The sequence below is a fragment of the Tupaia chinensis genome, unplaced genomic scaffold, assembly GCF_000334495.1.
Source record: "Tupaia chinensis unplaced genomic scaffold, TupChi_1.0 Scaffold000001_1, whole genome shotgun sequence".
Taxonomy (NCBI): domain Eukaryota; kingdom Metazoa; phylum Chordata; class Mammalia; order Scandentia; family Tupaiidae; genus Tupaia; species Tupaia belangeri.
In genome coordinates this window covers 144,379-167,392 of record NW_006159427.1, presented here as the reverse complement: position 1 = coordinate 167,392, position 23,014 = coordinate 144,379, and the positions used below count along the sequence as shown (strand labels likewise).

At 44.9% G+C, this 23,014-nt stretch overlaps 1 protein-coding gene across 1 annotated transcript in view; it reads left to right on the top strand.

Annotated features, from left to right (window-relative positions):
- PIP4K2A (phosphatidylinositol-5-phosphate 4-kinase type 2 alpha) overlaps positions 1-23,014 on the top strand; it is a 228,954-nt gene that overhangs the window by 180,953 nt on the left and 24,987 nt on the right. The window contains exons 5-7 of the mRNA XM_006139709.1: positions 2,246-2,392; positions 7,885-7,923; positions 21,721-21,834. Coding sequence (XP_006139771.1) covers positions 2,246-2,392; positions 7,885-7,923; positions 21,721-21,834 — 300 coding nt within the window. The remainder of the gene's footprint in view (positions 1-2,245; positions 2,393-7,884; positions 7,924-21,720; positions 21,835-23,014) is intronic.

Below are 23,014 nucleotides of genomic sequence, written 5' to 3'. Positions count from 1 at the left end.
CAAATGAAAAGAGAAGACACTCCAAACGTGTTCTCTAAGCCTTCTAAAAAACATGGAGTCCTTTCTTTAGTCACGTATATGTGAATCTTCAAGAAAGGTGATATGTAGACATCAAGGGAATGGGTACTGTTCAAAAGGAATGCCCTGGGGCTAGCAGGTAGCATGGTGGTTGTTAAGTTAAACTCTTTTGGCCTAAAACAGCTGCTGTACACCCACACTTGGATTCCTACGAACAGGTCTGGTAGGCTGTTTTTCTACATTGGTTGTTAGGTTACAGTCAATCATAGGCATCCCGCCTTTTAAACCGTGTCAATGCAGACAATCCTCTGTATATAACCAATAATTGCTTTACCTCACTGCCTCGCTTAGGGTTTTTTGGATGACACTTCCCCTTTCACTGCATTACGTCACTTTCCTGTTCCACCAGCTTAAACGCCGAGTTGACCACAAGGCTGGCCAGAGTTATCTGGAAGTCCAGGGACAACTGCTCAATTTAAATCATATTAAAATTTGCTCCTGTTAAATTGGCTGATTTATTTTTCTTTTAACATGGTTAAGGTGCTGCACTCCCACATGGCTGACCACAGTTTGAATCCTGGACCCAGTGGCTTTAAAATCATATCAAGCACATGTGCATGAGTGCCCACAATCCTGAGAGGAGAATGGAGAAGAAAAGATAGTGGCATAGTCATCCCCCTTGGGGTGATTTCTCACTTTCTTTATCTCTCTGACAAATGCATGTACCCTATGACAAAAATCTAAAGAGAATGCCCCACAAATGTCACCATGGGAAAACTGGAAGAGTTTACAGTGTTACCAAGCATGCTTTAGGCATTGTTGTGAACAAATAAGTTAAGGGCAAGATTCTTGCCTAGAGAATTAATGTGCGTGTAGAGCATATTAAGCATTCTAAGAGCAGAGATCGCTTCCTAAAACGTGTGAAGGAAAATGACCAGAAAATGAAGGAAGCCAAAGAGAGAGGTACCTGGGTTCAAGCGCCAGCCTGCTCCACCCAGAGAAGCACGCTCTGTGAGAACCAATGGGAAGGAGCCTGAGCTGCTAGAGCCTGTTTCCGATGAATTCATGGCATAATAGGTGTTAAAATAAATAAATAAACTCTGGACTGTAAAATTGTTTTTCTTAAATGAGTAGAGTAAGTGGTATCTCCTCCCCCAAAGCAAATTTCAATTGGGCTATAATTCATTTTGTAATGTCTTTATCCTAATTTAGTAGTTTTTCTAACCGAAGGATGTAAGGTGATTTATCAAGCAACAAATAAAACTCAATTGGTTAGGGAAAATAGTGAACCCTTTTGGAATCCTATGCCCCCCTCATCCTCTTTTTGTTTGTTTGTTTGTTTTGTTTCTTGAGGTTTTTTGCTGGAGGGCACATGTACTTGTCAGGCAGATTGAGGGAAAAGGAGAAAGCACCTGCCACCGGAAACAGTCACACCACAGTCCCTTCTCCATCTCTCCCCTGCCAGGGGAGTTTAAGCCACCGGGTCCAGGACTCAAACCGTGGTCAATTACGTGGGAGTCCAGCAACATAGCCATTACACCAACTGCTGGTCCCCCAAGTCTAGGACTCGAACCGCACAGTCAGCCTTGTAGGATCTGGTTGCCATAACTGTCAGGCTACAGAGCTGGCCCTTTCCTTTCTGTAAAATGAGGGGTAAGGGCCAACTCTGTAGCACACCAGCGTGTTTTTCAAGCTGCCGAGTCCAAGACTCAAACTGTTCAGTCAACCATGTGGGATCCAACTGCCTTAACCACCATACCACCAGCTGGCCCCTTATCTCAACCTCACCGCTGTTAAAGGAGCTAATCTTAGTGAACAAGTCACTCTGCCTCAACCTTGAAAAGCCATCAGTGGGGTTTGTGGGGTTTCTGGGATGGGAAATTGAGGCCCTGGGTGGAATGTAATTTCACTTCATAGGAATTTTAGAAGGGCCAGTTGTAGCTCTCTTGGCTTCACTATGACATCCACGTTTTGACTTCACAGATTGGTTTGCAATGTTAGAAAATATATCTCTTTGGAGATAAAATTGCGTTTCCTTATCTGTGTACACGTGGTGAACATTGATCTGATTGACAAGCAACACAAAGGTGATGATTTTATGCAAATAGGACCTTAATGGTTAAAGTTTATATAAATAAATATCATAGGCAAAACAAGTGCATGTTATGTCTAAACTAGCACCTTTTGACTAGAATTTCTTCCCTTTTTTTCCTTCTCTCCTCTGCAGTATATAGTAGAATGTCATGGGGTCACCCTTCTTCCCCAGTTCTTGGGCATGTACCGGCTTAATGTTGATGGAGTTGAAATATACGTGATTGTGACAAGAAATGTGTTCAGCCACCGTTTATCTGTATATAGGAAATACGACTTAAAGGTGAGATTGACTTTTATTCATTTTCATTAAGTAACCGAAGCTTACTCACCCACAGTGTGAATGTTGCCACTGATCATATAAAATACTCGGGAGGTGCTCCGAGATTAAACCCACCAGGCCAGGAGCAGTGCGCGCCTACATGTTGAGTACTCAGCGCTTGCCGGCTTTACCAAAGGACACTTGCCCGCACCAGGCGTGTCTCATCTGCTCATTCAGCACCAACCACATCTGCGTGATGGACAAAGCAGACCAAACCTGCACGCGGGCACTGGCCTTCTGGGGGGAGAGACAGGCAGTAATGGAGACAAGCAAGTCACGTAGTACACGAGGACGTGGTCAGTACCGCAGACAGAAGTGGAGGGGGGCTGCAGTGTGCGTAGGAGGTCAAGGCAGGTTTCCCTGAGAAGCTGACACCTGAACAAGCGCGGATGAGCTGATGGAAGAAGCTTCCTGCGGGGGGGCACCACAGCACAAAAACCCAAAGACTAGAGTGAGAGAGGACACTGAAAATCGTGAGAGGAGTGACACAATCTGACTTCTAGCATCACTGTCCCTGGGGAAGGATGTCCACGTTAGGAGTTGGCGGGCTGTGACCTGCCTACGTGCCAGATCCAACTTGGGGACCATTTTTATAAGTGCCGTATTGGTGTGCCAGTTATTGCTGTGGCTGTCTTTCCGTATGAGCACAGAGTTGAATAGTTACCAAAAACATCATTCTGGACCGCTAAGCCCCAAACATTTACCCTTTGGCTCTTTTCAGAATAAATTTATAAACCTCTGATCACATTAGTTGTTTCTTAAGGTTTTTCATCTCAGGACTTTTTTATACTCTTTTAAAAGAGGACCTCCCCAAAAAGGTTTTGCTTATGTAGTTTGAGTCTGTGGCTATTTACAGTATTAGAAATGAATATGAGGAATACTGAAATATTTCATTGAAAATAATGATAAATGCATTACATGTTAACATTTTTATGAAAAACTACTGTCTTTTCTAAAAGCAAAAAATTAGTGAGACAAGTAGCATTGTTTTACATTTTTTACAAATCTCTTCAGTATCTGACTTAATGTAAGACAGTTGGAATGGCATGTCTGACTCTGCTGTCAGTCTGTTGCAATGTTATTTGGTTGAAATAAAAGAAAAAAATCTGATCTTACATAAATAACATAGAAGTGTTTTAGAAAGAGACGTTTTAGTAACTTTTTCAGATAATTATAGATATTCTTCTCTTACACTACATCAAAACTCGACAAGAGATCATTTCTCAAAGTTTAGTGTACATCACAGAACCTGAAATCATATCAGTGAGCGTTTTGTACCTTCTTCATTACAACCCCTTGGTCTGTTTGCATGCGTTGGTCTGAGTGTGTGATTTTGTAAAGTCATACTCTTGTCATTTGGAACATAGTGGTCCACTGAGTTATTTGACTCTTACAAATGTCAACACATTTTTATTGTACAGCACCAAAGAAATCACATTAATATCTCCCAAGTTCTCACCAGAAAACTCTTTTAAGTCTTAGGAAACTATCAAGCTCAGGGTAGCAGATGCAAGTATTCCAAAATCCTAATTTTCACTTGGAAGTTCAACTCTTGTCATTGGCAGCAAGTCCCGTCATTGTCCGTGAAGTGACAATGTGTAGCCCTGTCCCCCAACACACAGCCGAGCCTAGCAGCTCTGTTCAGTTTTGAGCAGATATCTGCCAGGTGCTCCAACCTGAGTAAACATAGCTTGTCAGATGTTTTATTCAAGTGAAAATGCTGCCTCATGACAAAGGGGGCTAGTTCAGCTCATAATTCACTATCCCAAAATGGTGCTTGAGAAACCATTCTTTCCCTTTAAGCAAAACTGCTTAATGCATTCTTTCTACCAAAAATATTGCAAAGACGTGGACTCCACGGTTAAGATTCCGCAAAATTGGGTCAGCCTCATAGCACAGTGGTCAAGTTCCATGTAGAAAGAGCTGGATCCCACATGGCCCACCAGGGTTTACTCACCAGGCATACAGGTGTCCAGGATCCTGATGGAATGGAGAACTGAAGGGAAAGGATCATGGCATAGACCAAGCCTCCTTTCTCCTTCCTTCTCTGTCTTTCTCTCTCTCTTGCACACACATGCACACATAATGAAAGAAAAATAAAATAATTATATTGCTTCATCAAGCAATAAATGAATCATTTTTTCATGTGTTTTTTAGATGCTTGTATGAGGCCCTATCTTACGCTCATAGAGATTCAGCAATATGAATACAAGTTATAGAACTAGGACATGTAGCTTCAGAGGTCACTCAGAAATGATGTGAGATTTTGGGGTTTAGTTTCGTCACAAATACTATTAGTACCCTTTGTGTGACTGCGCAATTTGTGCTAAGTTACCAGCAGTTTTATCCATCATTGCTTTTGTAATGCAAATATCAAGGCAATGGAAAATACAAATAATGTTTTATATGATTATTTCTTAATAATTTTATTTATTTTTAAAATTTTCCATAGGGCACATGGACTCATGAGAGAGAGAGAGAACATAAGAAAGCAATCTGTCAGGCCCAGGATCAAACCATGTTCAGCCACGTGGCAGCCCAGTGCCTTAAACACCATGCCACCTGCTGGCCTGATGTCTCATATTATTTTTAAAGTAGTTTGGCTTTGCTGGTCCCTGAAAGAGTATTGTAATCCCAGGGTTCTGGAGCACACTTGGAGAATTTCTGGTCTAAGTGAAGTGGTCTAGACTTGTCTCTTTACCTCTGAAGTCCAGAGAAACGGGATGGGCTTCCCACACACAGCCTTGTTCTGTCCCATTCCAATCTCAGCTCAAGCCGTTTCATTCCCCTAGTGGCCCCTGGGAAATCGCAGCCACCTCCAGGGCTCTGGCCAACCCAGGTCATCTTTGAAGCTTTTACTGTGCTACTCAACACACTCCATAGAGTATTTCCAGACCCCATGTTCCAGTCTGACTCCCCCATGTGCCAAAGTCACAGTGACTTCAGAAGCCACGTTTAAGACTTCTGGTCCTGGTTTAAGACTTCTTAACCAGGTGTAAGTTGCTGAGCCTTTATGGTCCTCAGTTTCTTTATGCATTAAAATGGATCATTTCACCCACGTCCAGAGGGTGGTTTTAAGATTAAACTAGGCGCATGTCATGTCCCAAGTAAGGCACAGCATGTGGGACTTGCCCAGTGAATTTGTGAGTCCCATCCATTCTATTAGTGTGTTGGTGCCTTAAGGATAAGTGTTTTGCTTACTTTTTATTTATTTTTGATATTTTTAACATAGGGCACATGTGCTCGTCAAAGAGTGACAGAGAGAGGGAAAGTAAGACGTCATTTCTGGGGTGGGGGATGGCCATGCTGCAATCCTTTCTCCTCTGTTATCATCCTGAGATTTTGGGCATGCATGCACATGCACCTGGCATGATTTTCAAGCTACCACATCCAGGACTCGAACCATGGTCGGCCATGTGGGAGTCCAGCACCTTACCTACCACATCACCTGCTGGCCTACTCCTGCTTCTTTTTTAAATCTCCCTGAAATGCCTAAGATAGTGCCTCATGGAAGTAAGACATATCTTGTAAAGGTATCTTGATGCAAATTATATTTGCAGATGAGATATTATTATTTTAATTTGCCTTGGTCCCACGATTCCATCTCCCTTTTTACCTGATAGAAGTTAGTTCTATCCTTGCCGAAATGGCCAATTGTCATCATTTCACGTCTTGAACCCTTGACTTTAGCTTATTAACCTTTTCTATTTTGTTTTAATTTTTTTATTGTACATTAACTTAAACTTGGATGGCTTTTTGCCCACCAGGCTCATGATCTATATTTGCATAGAAATAAAGCTTCCCCGAGAATCAGAAGCAGCCCAAATGACACTCTGGGAGGGAAATCCTGCACGCAGACCAGCAGCTTGATAAAGGATACGGAGCAGGACGGTTTCTTCCGCTGCCCTGCAGTTTAGGCGGTGGCCAGGTGTCACAGATGTCCAAGGTTTTTGTTGTGTTTTTGTTTTACTTGGGAATAATCTTCCTTCCAAGTCAGCATGAAAAGGAAGGTGCTTGTGGCCCACATTCAGGAACCCCCAGAGGAAGGAGAGGAGACCCCGCAGGGCGGCTGCTGGAATGACTGCGGAGAGGGGCACAGTGCTCAGGGCCACCCTCAGGGCCTCCATTTGGTCAGCCTTGCGCTCCACCGACTCGTCCCCAGGTACCGTTGAGCATTACCCTGGACTGGCAGCAGAGTGGTAGTCCTGGGCTGCTGAGCACCTGGGAACAGAGAGTTGTCCCTGACAGACTGGCAGCCTGGCCCCGGCTCCCTTCCCAGCCTGCGTGTTCGTGTCTAAATTTCAGGCCACGCGTGCCTGGTCAGTGCCTGAGCTGTGGGACGAAAGTTGGGAACGACGGGAAATTTTTTATTTCTCAGCAAATGGCTAGTCTACAAGTTGCTTTCACTTTCCCTAGTCAAATAGAAATTGTTTTCATGATCGGCCGGCTCAGTTATTGGGACAATCCATGTCTGTTTAAGAGGCGGTCAGTTCGAACTTCCAGGCTGGCGGGGAAGGGACACCAGTGAATCCGCCTGTGGTCTTCCAACACTTACCTGGTGAGGAGCCCCTGCTGTGGGAGGAGCTGGGACCCGTGCCCAGAGGGAATCAACAGTCACTGTTGTATTAACATACTTCAGAACTCCCTGGGCCATTCCTTTCCCACATTTCCTTTTGAATTAAAATCTCCCAGAAACAAAGGAAAGTCTCTCTCTGCCTTGAACCTCCCTCCCTCCCTCTGACTGATCAGTCGCCCTGGACCACCACTCTGGGCCACCCAGAGCTCTGAGGCATAGCTTGAAACCCCCGTTGTCAAGTAGCAATGGCTGTGCTCACAACGGTGTTTTCTTCTCCTCTGGGCCTGTGCTCGGCACGGGGCTCGGCTCGAAGGAGGTGCAAGTGAGCGCGTGTCTCTGAGAGAATGTCCAAACCCAAGGGGTCGGACAGTGCCCACGGGGGACCGAGTGACAGTCCGGGAGGAATAAATGGTGGAAGCAGTAAGCGCTATAGGAGAGGCGGGCAGAGGGTGAGGACGTGCCCACGCCTGGAAGACATGGCCTGGAAGGAAGGCAGCAAAGGCCCCGGTGGTCACTGCCGCCAGGGTGGGCCCAGCCCCTTCAAAGGCAATAGCCAGTCCCGCCAGCTGGTGCAAGGAGAGCATGTGGTTGTGATCCCATGTTTACTCGGCCGTTGCTAGGTGACCACCAATTGTCAGGTGTTCAGATTTCCAGCAGGTGGTCAGGTGAGCATAAGGGATGGGGTCCGAGAAGAGCAGGCAGTGGACAGGAACACCCGCAGAGGGTCAGCGAGCCGGGGTCAGGGTGGAGCGGCAGCTTCCCAGCCTCGCAGGCTTTGCTCGACTGCCCCACTCGGCCCAAGGCCGTTTTGAGGTCTTGTGTGTGTGAACCCCATTGCCTCCCGTGTGCTTGTCTTTACGATTTCTTTGTGTTTCAGGGCTCTACAGTAGCCAGAGAAGCCAGTGACAAAGAGAAGGTAAGTCCCTCACCATATTTCTCACCTTCCCAGAGCAGGCTGTAACAGCCTCACGTCTGTCCTTTCTTGTCCGCCCCTGGGGCTCTACCATCCCTGCTTCTGCTGCTGCCCTTGCAAGAAACACGGTACTGAACTGCGGAGCGTTCTTCCTTTCTCGTCCCCAGGCTTCCGAATGATGCGGTAGTTATTCTCTGTGAGCGTGGTTGGAAAACACATCTCACTTGCAATGTGCCCATGCCACAAAGCCACCCCAAAACCAGCTGTCCCCAGTAGCATCATAGAAGTTCAGAGGTGGCAGGGCCTAAGCGCTTACCTTAATCTAGATTCTTTTTTTTAATGTCAGGGTCGATGCATTGGGTATTAAAGAGAGAAATAATAGTAACTACATTTGTTGAGTACAGACTCTATGGCAGGCACTGCTGTAAGTCTCACATGAATTTGGCCCTGGAACCTGTTTTATGGCAGGTGAGTCAGGTGCTGTCCTGCTTCCTCTGACAGAAGACGTGACAGACAGGTCCATTAACTGGTCCAGGGCCTCACAGTTATGGAGCAACCACGGCAGGATGTGAACCCGGTGCTCCAGCGCCCAAGGGCACGTGTCTAACCATTAGTCCTGGGTCTCCCTCTCTCCTTTCTCTTAAAGATGGATTATAAAAAATTATGGTAACTCCATCCATCATGAAAATGAATGAGACAAATGAGACAAACTTGACATCAGCAAAAACATTGTGTCAGAGTTAAATATGGTTCTAAAACAGTTCATGCTGCGTCTTGTTTCTTCCTTTTTTTTGTTTTGTTTTGTTTTGTGGAGTTTTTTGTTTCTTTGTTTTTAGTAGTGAAATAAGAGCCAGGTCTTGCAGCAGTAAGGAAACTAGACTCACGTGGGAAAGGTCTGAGGTCCACCTCTTGGGACATCCCCAAGAACGCGGTCACCTGCGTGCCTGTGACCTGGGCCGGCTGAGACTGGAGGGGGGACACAGTGCGTGCAGGGAATGCCCGTCTCTCCTCCCACCTCACCATGGAAGAAATAAATGAATACACTTATGAAAAGAAAAGTAGTGAAATAGACTATTTGGTTTCAGACTACATTGAAGCAAACAGCTGATATTTTCTTCATTTAAGTTTGAGCATTTTTGTAGATACTTCCAAGTGTACATTTTTGTACATTTTATACATCAACTCTGTCATCGTATCTTTTTTTAAAGAATTATTTATTTAATTATATTTATTCATTTATTTATTTTAATTTGGACAAAGAAAGAGAAAGTGAGAAAGCAAACCACCAGGTCTAGGACTCGAACTGTAGTCGGCCACGTGGGAGTGTCCAGCACCTTATCCACCACACCACCTGCTGGTTCCTGTCACTGAATCTTATGCTGTGTAAATACTAAAACTGTCTGTATTGGGACCAGCAGATGGCATAATGGTTACATCGCTGGACTCCCATGTAGTCAATCACGGTTTGAGCCCCAGACCCAACGACTTAAACTCATGCTGGGCATGTGTGTGTATGCTTAAAATCCCAAGAGGAGAATGGAGGATCAGGGATTGCGGCGTGGCCATCCCCTGGACAAGGGATGGTGTGTGTGTGTGTGGGGGGGGTGATTTCTCACTTCCTGTCTCTGTCTCTCCAGTGAGCACACTCTATAGCAAAAACCTCTAAAAATAAATAAATGAAAAACTGCCTTCCTAAAGAAGGAGTCAGTACTTCACACTTCTTTTCTGGAGTTGAAGTTTATGGTGGGTCTTCTTTCAAAAGGCCACCCACCCCCACTGGCCTGTGTGGTGCTCACTGGGAAGGGGGAGGGGAGATAGTCCGAGCTTTGGAATGTAAAATAGAAGTAAGTGGATGGGTGAAGGAGACTGCCTGCCTTGGCAGTCAGCAGCTTTTCTCTTTGATAACACCAGTTCGTTCATGACCTAGAAACTCTTACTAAGTTGTAATAGATTACAAAGCATGCTAGGGACAGCCAGCACAGTGGTTAAGGCGTTAGACTCTCACGGGGCTGACCATGATTGGAGGCCCAGATCTAGCAGCTTGAAAATCACACCAGGCTCATGTACGTACGTGCCCAAAATCCTGGAAAGAGAATGGATGAGAAGAGATTGTGGTGTGGCCATTCCCCAGGGGGAGACTTCTCACTTTCCCTCTCACTGTCTGTCTCTCTTTCTCTCTCCAGTGAGTGTACATATCCTAAGGCAAAAACATACAAAACCCCATGGAAACATGGAAAACCCCAAATTAATTAATTAAATAAGGTTAAAAGCATACTAAACCTTATCTTCAGAAATAAAACCATTAAATGCTATTAAAACAATTACTGATAGCTCTGGTTCAAAATATTTGAAAAAGGTTAAAGCTATTTTCTGCATTTTATAAAATGGAATCAGGTGATTTGCAAGAATGTGACTTTCATTGCTCTCATTGTGTCCCTGTTCCCTTCAAGGTGGTGGTTCTGAGCCGAGTTCAGTGACACACGTCTGAAATCCCAGCTACCCAGCAGACAGGCAGGAAAAGCAGTTCGAGGCCAGCCTAGGCAATATAGCGATGCCCCATCCTAAGGAAGGGAGGGAGGGAGGAAAGACGGAAGAAGGGAAAGAAAGGAAGAAAATTTAAGTAAGAGCGTTACCATGCAAAGAACAGTTTTCAGGGAGACTCTCCTCTCTCCATTGGCACGGCTTAGTCATCCCAGCTCTCAGTCTTCGAGTTTTTCTTTTGAATCAGTCTGTTTTCATTTCCCATACTTTTCATTTGTTGATGACAAGTTTTGAAACTGTCATTTCAAATATTTAGCAATACAGGTGCAGACAAGTTTCATCCCTTAGATTTCCGCTTGACACGTAATTAGTGTGATTTGCATTAGCATAATAATGAAGAGGAAACTGAAAGAAATAAAGAAGTTATATTCCAGCAATAATGGAATCTCTTGCAGGGCAGCAAGTATCAGAACCTGTGTGTGCAGATGCCTTAAATTTTTAGATTAAAAAAAAAAGAGCAGAACGGTCCTTTTTTTTTTTTTTCCCAAACCGTTGTCAGATTCTGACAGCTGCTATGACTTGTTTTATTCTTTAATTCTTTCGTTTTTAATGGAAGGGCATCTCCATTCATGGCTCCAGCCGTTTCACCTCCTCTAAATGAGACAGAGAAACGCGAATCTCCCCGGTGGTCGATCTTTTCACAGCTGCGCTACAATTCCAGTGTGACATCAAATTAGTAATTATAGCTGAGCGGACTGCTTTTTACAAATGACAGTCTTATCCTGCTGCCAGCTAGCAAGCTACCCAGCAGGGCGTCCGGGGGAGTAAAAGAAAACATAACTGGACTCCCTTGGTTTCTGGGGGATTTGACCTGACTCTTTAAAAAGCCCATGTTCTCGAGAGAGTCCCGGGGATTCACACAAGTATGCATTTTGTTCACCGTGCTGCATGGCTCTTCTCTCAAGTCATGTCTGATTTTATTAGTAAAGTCTGTCTAATGGAGTCATAGGGTCACGGTGAGAAGATTCCTGCTCACATGCAACCTTCTCCCTGGAACCCATTTGAAAGCAAACAGCTGCCCTGCAATTGGTATTTCTATGCCGATATTGGCAATAATCATTGTTGACACTTTGATAACGGGCTCCGCAAAAGCAGCCTTGTCAATTCTTAGGCATTGTGAATTGCACTAGCAATTAAGTGACTGTCGCCCCTCTGGCATCTTACCTATCACCGCTGAAGGTTTAGGAGAATTAATCATTAATACCCTTACATCTAAAAATGCTCTCCTGAACCAGTGTTCAGCATTGCTTTTGTGATCTTTAAATCGTAACAAATTATAATTAATTACCGCCTTGATCTGGCCCCCCAGGCTACGGCTAAGGGCAAGGTAGCAAAGTCGCAGGCCCTGAGCGGATGTACAAAAGCACAGCGGTGTGTCCTGAAAACCGCTCCCGCCTCAGTTAGAAAGTACCTCTTTTTCCACTGCAGGCAGATAATCAGTAAAGGGAGATTGGCGAGGCTTTTAGCTCAGGCCCTCATCGCTAATGCTTTAGCCTCCTCGGGTTAAAGCATTTGCCTCAGCCAGCCAGCGTCAGGGACACCTGTCCCACCACCCAACCTGCAGATGAGAAAGTGACCTGTCTGGGCAGAAGCAGGGCTTGTTACTGAGACCGTAAAAAGCAAGTGGCATAGTGGTTAAGGCCCTGGACTGCCACCTGGCCGACTACAGTTCGAGTCCCAAACCTGGCAGCTTGAAAATCAGTGGGTGCATGTGCATACGTGCCCAAAATCCGAGGAAGAGAGTGCAGAAGGGAGTGTGGTGTGGCCATCTTCACAGGGTAATTTCTCACTTTCCCTCTCACTGTCTGTCTGCCCGTCCTTGGCAAGCACATGGGGCAAAAACCTAAGGGAAAAAAAATTATTTTTTTAAGTAATGGGGTTTAGAGGTAAACAACAACAAAGTGATGGTGCTGATTGCATCATTGGCTCTCACGCTTTAGTGTTTGTGAGAATCTCTTGTTTCAAATAGAGTTTTGGAGACCAGCAGACGGAGTAATGGTTAATGCCACTGGACTTCCACGTAGTTGACCGCTGTTTGGGTCCTGGACCCAAAGGCTTAAAACTCATGCCTAGCACTTGTGTGTGTGTGTGTGTGTGTGTGTGTGTGTGCGCTCTGAATCCTGAGAGGAGAGTGAAGAAGAGATTGTGGTATGGCCATCCCTCTAGGGGGGTGGGTGATTTCTTGCTTTCTGCCTCTGTCTCTGTCTCTCTGGTGAGTGCATGTACCCCATAGGAAAAATCTCTCTTAAATAAAAAAATCAAATGGAGTTTTCCTGGACCCTCCTCCAAAGGAGGAGGTTAAGCAACAGAGCCCATGTGGAGAAGCCCCGGACTTGACAATTGCTAAAATCCTGCCTGTTCTAGATACAAGTTAAGGTGATTGCTGTTATTGATGGGAAAATGCATTCTGAAGCGCTGTATGACATCAGCAGACATAAGCAAACTTTAAGGACCTTATTCACCAGGCCAGTAGATGGCATAATGGTTGCATCGCTGTACTCCCACATGGCTGACCACAGTTCCAGTCCTGGACCTGGCAGCTTGAGACTTACACTGGGCGCGTGTGCGTGCGTGCCCAAGATCCTGAGAGGAGAATGGAGGAGAAGGGATTGTGGCATGGCATCTCCCCTGGGGGGTGATTTCTCGCTTTCTGTCTCTCTGTCTCTCTCGGTCTGTCTGGCGAGCACACACTTCCTATAGTGAAAAATCTCTCAAAAAAAAAAAAACACTGTGCACCCCATAATATGCACAATTATTATGTCAGTCACAAATCAAATTAGGATTAAAGTATGACAGTGTTAGAAAAGGAATCACTGTCCCTTTTTACATATTAGCTTGAGAATTTGGGGAGAAGATAACCAACAGCTGGGTCTCGCCAGCCTTAATAGTTCTAAATTGTAAAATCACACCTGACTGCAACCAGTTTCGGGCTTCTTAATTACAGCACTATTTCGTAAGGACAGTGTAATACACTCTCTTTATACATAGACAAACTGATTCCTAAATAAAAATGATGAGACTTCCAGGGTATACATTCTCACAGCTTTCGTTGTGGAAACTAGACGTTGTTAATGACCCCACTGGCTCATTTCCCAAACCGTGAACTTGTATAGACCTTCTGCTCCTGTGGTTACAATTGCTTTATCTTTGCTACCTTTTTTTTTTTTTTTTTTAATTCCCGGAGATGTGCACTCACCAGAGAGAGAGAAAGAAGAAGAGGAGGAAAGCAACCCCAATGGGGCGTGACCACAATCCCTTTTCCTCCATTCACGGTCCTGTTGGGATTTTTATCACATGCACAACACACACTGGTATATTTGTCAAGTCGCCAGGTCTGGGATTCGAACTGAGCCATCAGCCATCCAGCTCCCGTAGCCGTTAGACTACAAGGCCCACTCTCTTTGTTACTACTTCCTTTTTTTCTTAAGAATTACTTATTTTATTTTATTTCTCATCATTATTTTTGCTGTCCAGTGCCCCAACCACCTCGCCACCTACTGATCCCTCTTTGCTACTTCTTTATAAGCTTTAACCATAGGCACTAATTTGCCTTTTCCCAGATCAAATTTGTGGCTTAGTTATTTTGAGAAGCAGAACTGATTTTATGATAAATTACCCCAGGACTTGAACCGTGGTCGGCCATGTGGGAGTTCAGCGCTATAACCACCACACCACCTGCCAGCCTTAGTTTTTATGTTGCATGTTGGGCTCCAAGTGTCACTGTAACAGTCCATGAGAGGGACACCGGGTGGCAGTCTTTGACATCAAGGCTTACAATTAGACTTTTTTAAATGGGTTGCCAAGTGAACCTGTCGAACAAAATGTATTTTGTTCTGAAATGTAAGTCGTTTAATCAGACCCCTGTGATATGTATTATCCTTTGCATTGAAACCTTCTGGTGCCAAAATCCTGTTTGCATTAAACACTCAAGTATGACCGGGTGCATTTCATCTTTGGTAAGGCTTCCATCCAGAATAAAATGAAAACTTGGCTTTGTTTTATATAGAGTTTGGCTTGGTGCCTTTTAGGTACGTGTATTCTTTTTAAAACTTTTTTGTGCGTTTGCCAGAGACGGTTGGGAGGAGGGAGAAAGCACTTCCAAATGGGACGTGGTCACACTACAATCCCTTCTCCATTTCTCCATCCTGTCAGGCTTTGGAGCATATGTACACACATACTCAGAGTACTTTTTGTTTTTTTTTTCTTTCTTTTCAAGAGGTTTTTGCTATAGGGCACGTGCACTCATCAGACAGACAGAGACAGAGACAGAAAGTAAGAAATCACCCCCCAGGGGGGATGGCCATGCCTCAATCCCTTCTCCTCCATTCTCCTCTCAGGATCTTGGGCACGCACGCACACGCGCCCGGTGTGAGTTTAAGCCACCAGGTCCAGGACTCGAACCACGGTCGACTACATGGGAGCCCATCCACATAGCCATCACGCCAACTGCTGGTCCCAGTGTTTTTTAAACCTGCAGGACCAGGGTTAGAACCATGATCAGTCAGGTCAGATTCAGCTTCCTTAACCTATTCATCTATAGGGTTGGCCACATGCGCTCGCCAGACAGAGACAGAGAGATAGAAAGTGAGAAATCACCCCCCAGGGGGGATGGCCATGCCACAATCCCCTCTACTCCATTCTCCTTTCGGGGTCTTGGGCACGCACGCACACACATCCGGCGTGAATTTAAGCCACCTTGTCCAGGACTTGAACCGTGGTCGACTGTGTGGGAGTCCAGCAACACAGCCATTACACTAACTGCTGGTCCCAGCCTCATATATTTTTACATTTTCCTATTTTTAATGGCAATTTGCAATACAGTTAACTTCTTTTATATAATTAAAATGCAGAATGGTAGTAAAATCCATAATTTTTGTTTAAATTCCTTGTATTTAAAGTTGTATTTCAGACTGTAAACCCAGGTTTTCAATATTTTGTGATTTAAAAAACAGTTTTTAACCTGATGAAAGAATTATATTTTAAAATCTTGCTAAAATAAAATTTTCAGATGATTACTGACATACAAATAACAGCATTTATCATAGAACTTGAAGAACATAGGAGGGACCTCAAAAAGCTTGTGGGGAAATGAAATTAAAGTTACATTTATTTTGGTGCAAAAATGTTAAAATGTTGAGATCCATATATAGTTTATTTCACAATACACATTTTCCTTGAACTTTCAAAGATCCTTTCTCGTATGTTCGAGTTCCGAGTCCGGGACTCAAACCACATAATCAGTTTTGACCATGACCAGCACTGCTGCTGAGCGTGTTTCTCACTGTTGAGGAAATGGACTTACTAAGCGGCTGTGTGCATCCTGTGCTTTAAAAGGAGGGAATGTGTATAGTGTAACAATTTTCTTCCTACAGCTCATAGCCAGTTAAATACGCCCCAAGAGTTCAGTGTTCTTTTTTTTTTTTTTTTTTGGAGAGGTTTTTGCTATAGGGCGCATGCACTCGCCAGACAGACAGAGAGAGACAGAGAGACAGAAAGTGAGAAATCACCCCCCAGGGGGGATGGCCATGCCGCAATCCCTTCTCCTCCATTCTCCTCTCAGGATCTTGGGCACGCACGCACACGCGCCCGGCGTGAGTTTTAAGCCACCGGGTCCGGGACTTGATCCATAGTCGACTACATGGGAGTCCAGCGACATAGCCATTACGCTAACTGCTGGTCCCCGAGTTTAGTGTTCTTAGTGTTTTGGTTATATTTCCTGGGCACTAAGATTTCAGGGACTAGCTTTTGCTATAGGTCAGCAAAATAGCAATCACTAAATTACCCGCTATTACGACATGCTCCCTGGGAAAATCAGCCCATGAAAAATTAAGGTAAGACAAGAGTCAGCAGATTCTCTTTGTCTATATATTTGTATATATTCATTCTTATTTCATATATTAATAAATATCATAAACTTTAGACGCTTGATTATCATACAGAGATGTTTTCTTCTCATTGGGGAGTTTTAGGAAAAAGGTCTTTTCAGTGAAGTTTTTTACCTGCTAAAGAGGTTGCTGGCTGCCTTCCCCATGGAGAGGTCACAGGAGAGCAGCGTTTCCAGGTTGTCTTTAGTGAGCTCGCGGTTCCCTCCACCCGTGGCTGCTTCTGCACTGAACCGGAAGGTGCATCGCAGACACCCACAACAGAGCCAGCCCAGTGACCCCAACAGGGGAGCTCGGGAAAACCCTTTTAGGTGCAAACAGTACAGAGTTTACAAGCAAAGGGGAGAGCCTCGCTAATTAAGTTACCACTGCCTCACTTAAAACAAAAGTGGTGTGGAGCCCAGCAGATGGCATAATGGTTACATTGCTGGACTCCCACGTAGTTGACCACAGTTCAAGTCCCGGACCTGGTGGCGTCAAAGTCACTATGGACACGGGAACATGCATGCCCAAAATCCCAAGATGAAAATGAAGGAGAAGGGATTGCACAGTTCAATCCCAGACCAGCGGCTTGAAAAATTACAACAAACACACAAGCAATTTTTTTTTTTAAATACCACTGCCCACTGTCCTAATGTGCTGCTCTGCAGATACCACCTTTGTGGGCAGTTTTACATTGAGAGTTTGCTAAGTTCATTAATTCACGGTATAATCAATAAATAGAATGAAGAGTTTTCCTCACTTAAAACGAAAGTGGTGTGGGGCCCAGCAGATGGCATAATGGTTACATTGCTGGACTCCCACGTAGTTGACCACAGTTCAAGTCCCGGACCTGGTGGCGTCAAAGTCACTATGGACACGGGAACATGCATGCCCAAAATCCCAAGATGAAAATGAAGGAGAAGGGATTGCAGAGTGGCCATCTGCCCTCCAGGGTGAGTTCTCACTTTCTGTCTCTCTGTGTCTCTGCAAGTGCATGCACCCTGTAGCAAACATCTCTCTCTAAAAGAATCGTGTGTTTCTAACATAAATGCTACTCATTATCAAAAGGATAAATTTTACCATTTTATTTCATTGCTATAGGGAAGGAGGGTGAGAAAGCAGCCTCTGGGACATTGCCACATGCGATACTTTCTCTATTCCCCCTTTAGAGTTTTGAGTACACACACATGCACCCCCATATTTCCCAAGCCACTGGGTCCAGGATTGAACTGTGCAGTCAGCCATAACCAGCTCCCCTAACCACCAAACCACTGGCTGGTCCTCACAGTGTTTTGACAAAGCTAAGCAGATAGGGTTTTTTGAGGGTGAATCGTAGTGGAGTAATTTAATTTTTGTCATCTAGTTCTTAGTAAAAAAAGAAAATGTGTTTTTGCTTTATTAAGACTTTTTTTAAGAATTATTTTACTTCATTTATTTTCATTTGACTAGAGAGGGACAGAGTGAGAAAGAGAAAGAGAGGGAAAGCAAGAAAATAAACTACTAGGTCTGAGACTCGAACCACAGTTGGCCGTGTAGAATTGCAGCATCCTTAACCACCACACCACCTGCCAGCGCCCGTTTTTGCTTTTTCAGGAAAAGATATTTTGTATGTTAGCCTCCCAATACGTAATACCAGTTTCAGTCTGAACCACTTGCTGTACGCTCACAGCAGTGATGATGGTGGTGGTGAGAACGGGCACCCCTCACTGTAATTGCGTCACGTGGTTTCTGACTGAACTCTCAGCTACCGTACCCTCACTGTAAATGCGTCACGTGGTTTCTGACTGAACTCTCAGCGCAGCTCGACCCCTGCCCGGAGTCTGGCTGCTGGCCTCCCATCTCTGCCCATCACTCCCCAGGCTGTGGGACCTCAGTTCAATTGCACAGTCTTAGTTTCCTTGTCTGTAAAACACGAATGAGAATAGTAAAGATTATTGCGGAAAGTATACGAGATGGTACTGGAGAATAAACACACGTGAAGTGCTTGGCACCATACTGAAGGCTGCCCCAGGTGGGGTGGCAGCGCTTGCCCGCATTCTGAGCAAAGGGAAACAGGCCAGAGACTGGCTGGCGACTAAGAGCTGGAGCAGAATCGGACCCTCTGGATTCACGGTTCCAAAACCCTGGTGCGCCTCAGCACCCTCACAGCAAACATTTGGGAGGACGGTGTTGGCAGGGGTGGGTTCCCTCCTCACAGCTGCCCTGCAAAGGACCTGCATTTGCCTCTTGATCCTTTCAGTAAGCCTTTAAGTCTTTTAACCAATCTCATTGCCCTTTTTTGAACTCCATCCAATCTAAATACGTCCCTAGTGCCTATGAAATTCACAAGTAAGCTTAGTAATATAGTACAGCGTGTCCAGAGTTTTATGAGGTAGGATTATATGTTCCCTGTCACCTGCGGTAATTCGGGGTAGGGAGGTGTGAACCTGAAGTGGCGTTCGTGTCCACCAGTGTGACTTGTATCACACACACATACCTGCATTTACCGCCTTGCCCAAGGTCTGCCATCCCTGCCTTCGGGTTTCTCAAACGTGTATAAAAACAAGCATCTCCTTGCCCTTACTTCTTGCACATATAGAATGAGTCACAGAATTGAGGCAGCTACCCCACACCCACGTCCCCACATCCCCAAAACAGCAGTATACAGAAGCACTCCCCGGGTCCACTTGCAGAATTCAACCCTTCTCCATCTCCTCTTTGGTTTTGTTGGTGTGTTTGTATCTGGAGCCATGCTGATCCTCCCCCCACCCTCTCAGTGGGCTTTGTTTTATCCACTTGTGTTTTTGGGAGTTTTTTGTTTATTTTGTTTGTTTGTTTTTTGTTTTTGTTTGTTTGTTTGTTTTCTGGGGGGGGGTTGCTGTAGGGCATGTGCGCTCACCAGAGAGAGAGAGACAGAGAGACAGAAAGCGAGAAATCACCCCCCCCCAGGGGGAATGGTTATGCTGCAGTCCCTTCTCCTCCATTCTTCTCTTGGGATCTTGGACACACACACACACGCCCGGCATGAGTTTAAGCCACCGGGTCCGGGACTCAAACCATGGTCGACTATATGGGAGTTCAGCGACATAGCCATTACGCTAACTGCTGGTCCCTCCACTTGTGTTTCAGCCACTGTGAAATCGAAGGCAAACCCTTGCAGCCTCGTGTAACGGGCTCACAACCAGCAGTAACGTGGTGTCTCCTGAATGCAGACATTCGGGGCTTTGTTTTAGTTTACTGTACACTTGTTTAAAACACTTGTTTGTTTGTTTGTTTGTTGTGATTTTCAAGCCGCCGGTTCAGGACTCAAACCACAATCGGCTATGCATGAATCCAGCACCTTAACCACCATGCCATCTGCTGGCCCCATTTATTATACATTGTTATTGCATCCTTTAGAAATTGTTGATGGCAGATTGAGTCTATTGGCCCATCTGGGTGTTTGTGAAGAATAACATTTCAGCTCTGTTTCCTCAGGGCCTGCCAGTTGCCATTTATGTTGGGAAGCCGCTCAGCCCCTGCTCACTGTGTATTTACATACTCACCCGCTGTTTCCTACCTCCTTGTCATCCTGTCTTTATCACAGAGATTGCCAGCTCCTTTAGAATAGAAATTTTGATGGAGCCGTGGTGGTTAAGGCACTGGACTCCCACATGGTCAATGTGGTTCAGGTCCTAGACTTGGCGGCTTGCTTTCTCACTGTCCCTCTGTTTCTCTCTGGTCAAATTAAAAAATAATGATAATTAATAAAATATTTATTTAAAAAAAAAAGAATAGGGGACCAGCAGATGATGTAATGGCTGCGTTGCTGGACTCCCATGTTGTCGACCACAGTTCGAATCCCTGACCCCGTGGCTTAAAACTCATGCCAGGCGCATGTGCGTGCGTGCCCAAGATTCTGAGAGGAGAATGGAGGAGAAGGGATTGCAGCATGGCCATCCCCCCCAGGGGGTGATTTCTTGCCTTCTGTCTCTCTGTCTTTCTGGCAAACACATGCGCCCTCTAGCAAAAACCTCTCCAAAATAATAATAATAATAAAATTTAAAAGAATAGAAATTTTGGTGCATCCATATTTGCATGCCGGTACTGAGTAGTAACTCAGGAACTGCCTGGTAACGTGAATCTCTGGATTTCTGAGCTTTGCCGTATCCTCTTTGTAAGGGTAATTATTTTGGCAGTGGTTATTTCTAATTCAAAGCTGCAAAAACAGTTTAAATCTTCTCAAAGTTAAACAAAATTAGTAGCCAAAGCTACTCATTTAAAAACGTGTAAGTTTTAGAAACGCATGGTATGTGTGCATGCAGGTAAATGTGCATGGATGTACATATGTGTGTATACGTCATAAAATGAGAGAGGGAATGAGCGATTCGAGCAGCAGGACCGTGGCTCTGTAGACGTGCCTGGGGGGTTTCTCTTATTGCTCTCGAGGGGAAGGGCCGCTGGGGGCCCAGGAAGAAGAACGGGTGTTTCCCTGGATTACTATTTTTCATTGGCTTCACGTGTGTGGAAAAGAGAAGGCTCAGGGTTCGTTAATATACGAGAAAGGCAGTACGTTACACTGGGAGAAATAAGTTATGGGTGGCCGAAAGGGAGAGGATGGAGTGGTTGGGTTTGAACTTTCCCAAAGGCCGGGGCACAGCGCTCACTCGGTCGGTCCACACCGTTGAGCTACACACTTGCATTGCCCTGTCTGGCGCAGCACAGGCTGGAGTATTTTCCGCTTGTGCCCTGGTTTTGACAGACACGTTACTTTACACTGGTCAGTGTAACTATAGGCCCCTCTTCTTTATTCATAAAGGGCAGAACTTCTCACCCTAATGTGTTCTATGTTAAGGGCAAGCCATTTTTTCTTTGGTGTTTTCTCCATGAGAACAGAATTTTCCTTCTTGGTGGATCGACGAGCAGGATGGTTTGGAAGGGCCAATGGCTAACCTCTGGCTCACATTCTCCCTGACTCAGAAAGTGGACATGATTGTGGATAGGGCCTTTGTGTGACAAGATAACCTGTTATTTGTAATGTGAACCCAGGAGGAGGGGGGAAGATAAGTTGTACAAGGAAGAAAATTGAAACTTCCTGACAGAATGTTCCAATAATGCAAATTCCGTACTTAGAAGGCTCCCTGTAAGAAAGTGGATCTAAGGAAGCGCTCGCATTCATTCCTATAGTACATAAAAGCGACACCCATGCAATATGGAGTGCGCCTGGCCCTCCATTCCTAATGGGAATGCGTCCAGTGGCCATGGCTCATTGGTGCCCCCTTGTGGTAGCCAGGCCACCTCACATTTCATTGCCCTGGGTAAGACAGTAGCCCTGTGGTCAACAGGATGAATTTAATATCCAGGGTTAGAATATATACGTGATTTTTAGATTCAATTCAAGCTCTTAACTCATTCTCCCCCCCCCCATGTGTTTTAGGCCAAAGAACTGCCAACGTTGAAGGATAATGATTTCATTAATGAGGGCCAAAAGATCTATATTGATGATAACAACAAGAAAGTATTCCTGGAAAAACTGAAAAAGGATGTTGAGGTAAGAAAAACCCATGTAAAGGACAGCTCCATTGTGTAAATGTCAACACTGTTAAGTTTTAGGAGCTTTTTAAAACCATCTGTTTAAATCTACAACCAAAGCAAAAAAAAAAAAAAAAAAGGTACTTATATATTCTACACGATCAAAGTTAGATCTAAACAGGGGTACCTCACCTTACGTAATCTAGCTTAAAAAAGAAGTGTGCCAGTTCAGTGCCGTCTCCTTAGTGACAGGCACAGAGCTGCACCTCATCACCTGCTGGGCACCTCCTGGTGGGCTCCCATGTTCATGGATGGCGGGGATGGCCTGGTAGCTTCAGTCTGTGAAAACCAGCCTGCCTAGGGCAACAAGTATCTGGGAGGGGCGGGGAGTACTGGATTCTGTCACACAGCAATGTTACAAAAACAAGTGTTTAGGGGCCAGCAGGTGGCGTAGTGGTTAAGGTGCTAGACCCCCACATGGTCAACCGCAGTTTGAGTCCTGAACCCAGTTGGCACATGTGCATACATGCCCAAAATTCCAAGAGGAGAATGGAGGAGAAGGGATTATGGCCTGGCTATCCCCCCGGCGGGTGATCTTTCACTTTCTGTCTCTCTGTCTCTCTAGCGAGCGCATGTGCCTTGTAGCAAAAACCTCTCAAAAGAAAAAAGAATAGCAAGTATTGAGTAACTATTGGCTTTTGTGGACTTTTAACCTGAGCCACATATTGGTGATAGTAAGTACAGCCTTAGTCACTTCATGGTTCAGTATTTCCACTAGTCACCATCAGGCCCAGCAAGCCAGTCTGACCACCCCGAGGACTAGCACAAGGGCAGCTTTGGCATGAGGGGCATAGGCAGGGTGGACAGAAAGAAAATATCACATTCCAAAGGAATTTCAGCCGATAATGAAAGAGTCCTCTTTTTTAAGCATTGTTTTGTTTAAGTATAAAAATAAACATTCTGCTGTCATTTTGTTTATTATGAGGGCATTGTAGCTTTCCTGTTGGATTTCCTCGTTTAATTCTTTTAGAAGTGCATTTTTTGAAGTGATTTTCTTAGAATTTGTTTTGTTATAAAACAGCAGGAGAGAATTCTAATATAAACAACTTACTAAAGGAAGTTTTTCACACCTGTCGATTTTATTTGTATTCACTTTCCTTTTTTTTTTTTTTTTTTTTTTTTGAGAGATCTTTTTACAG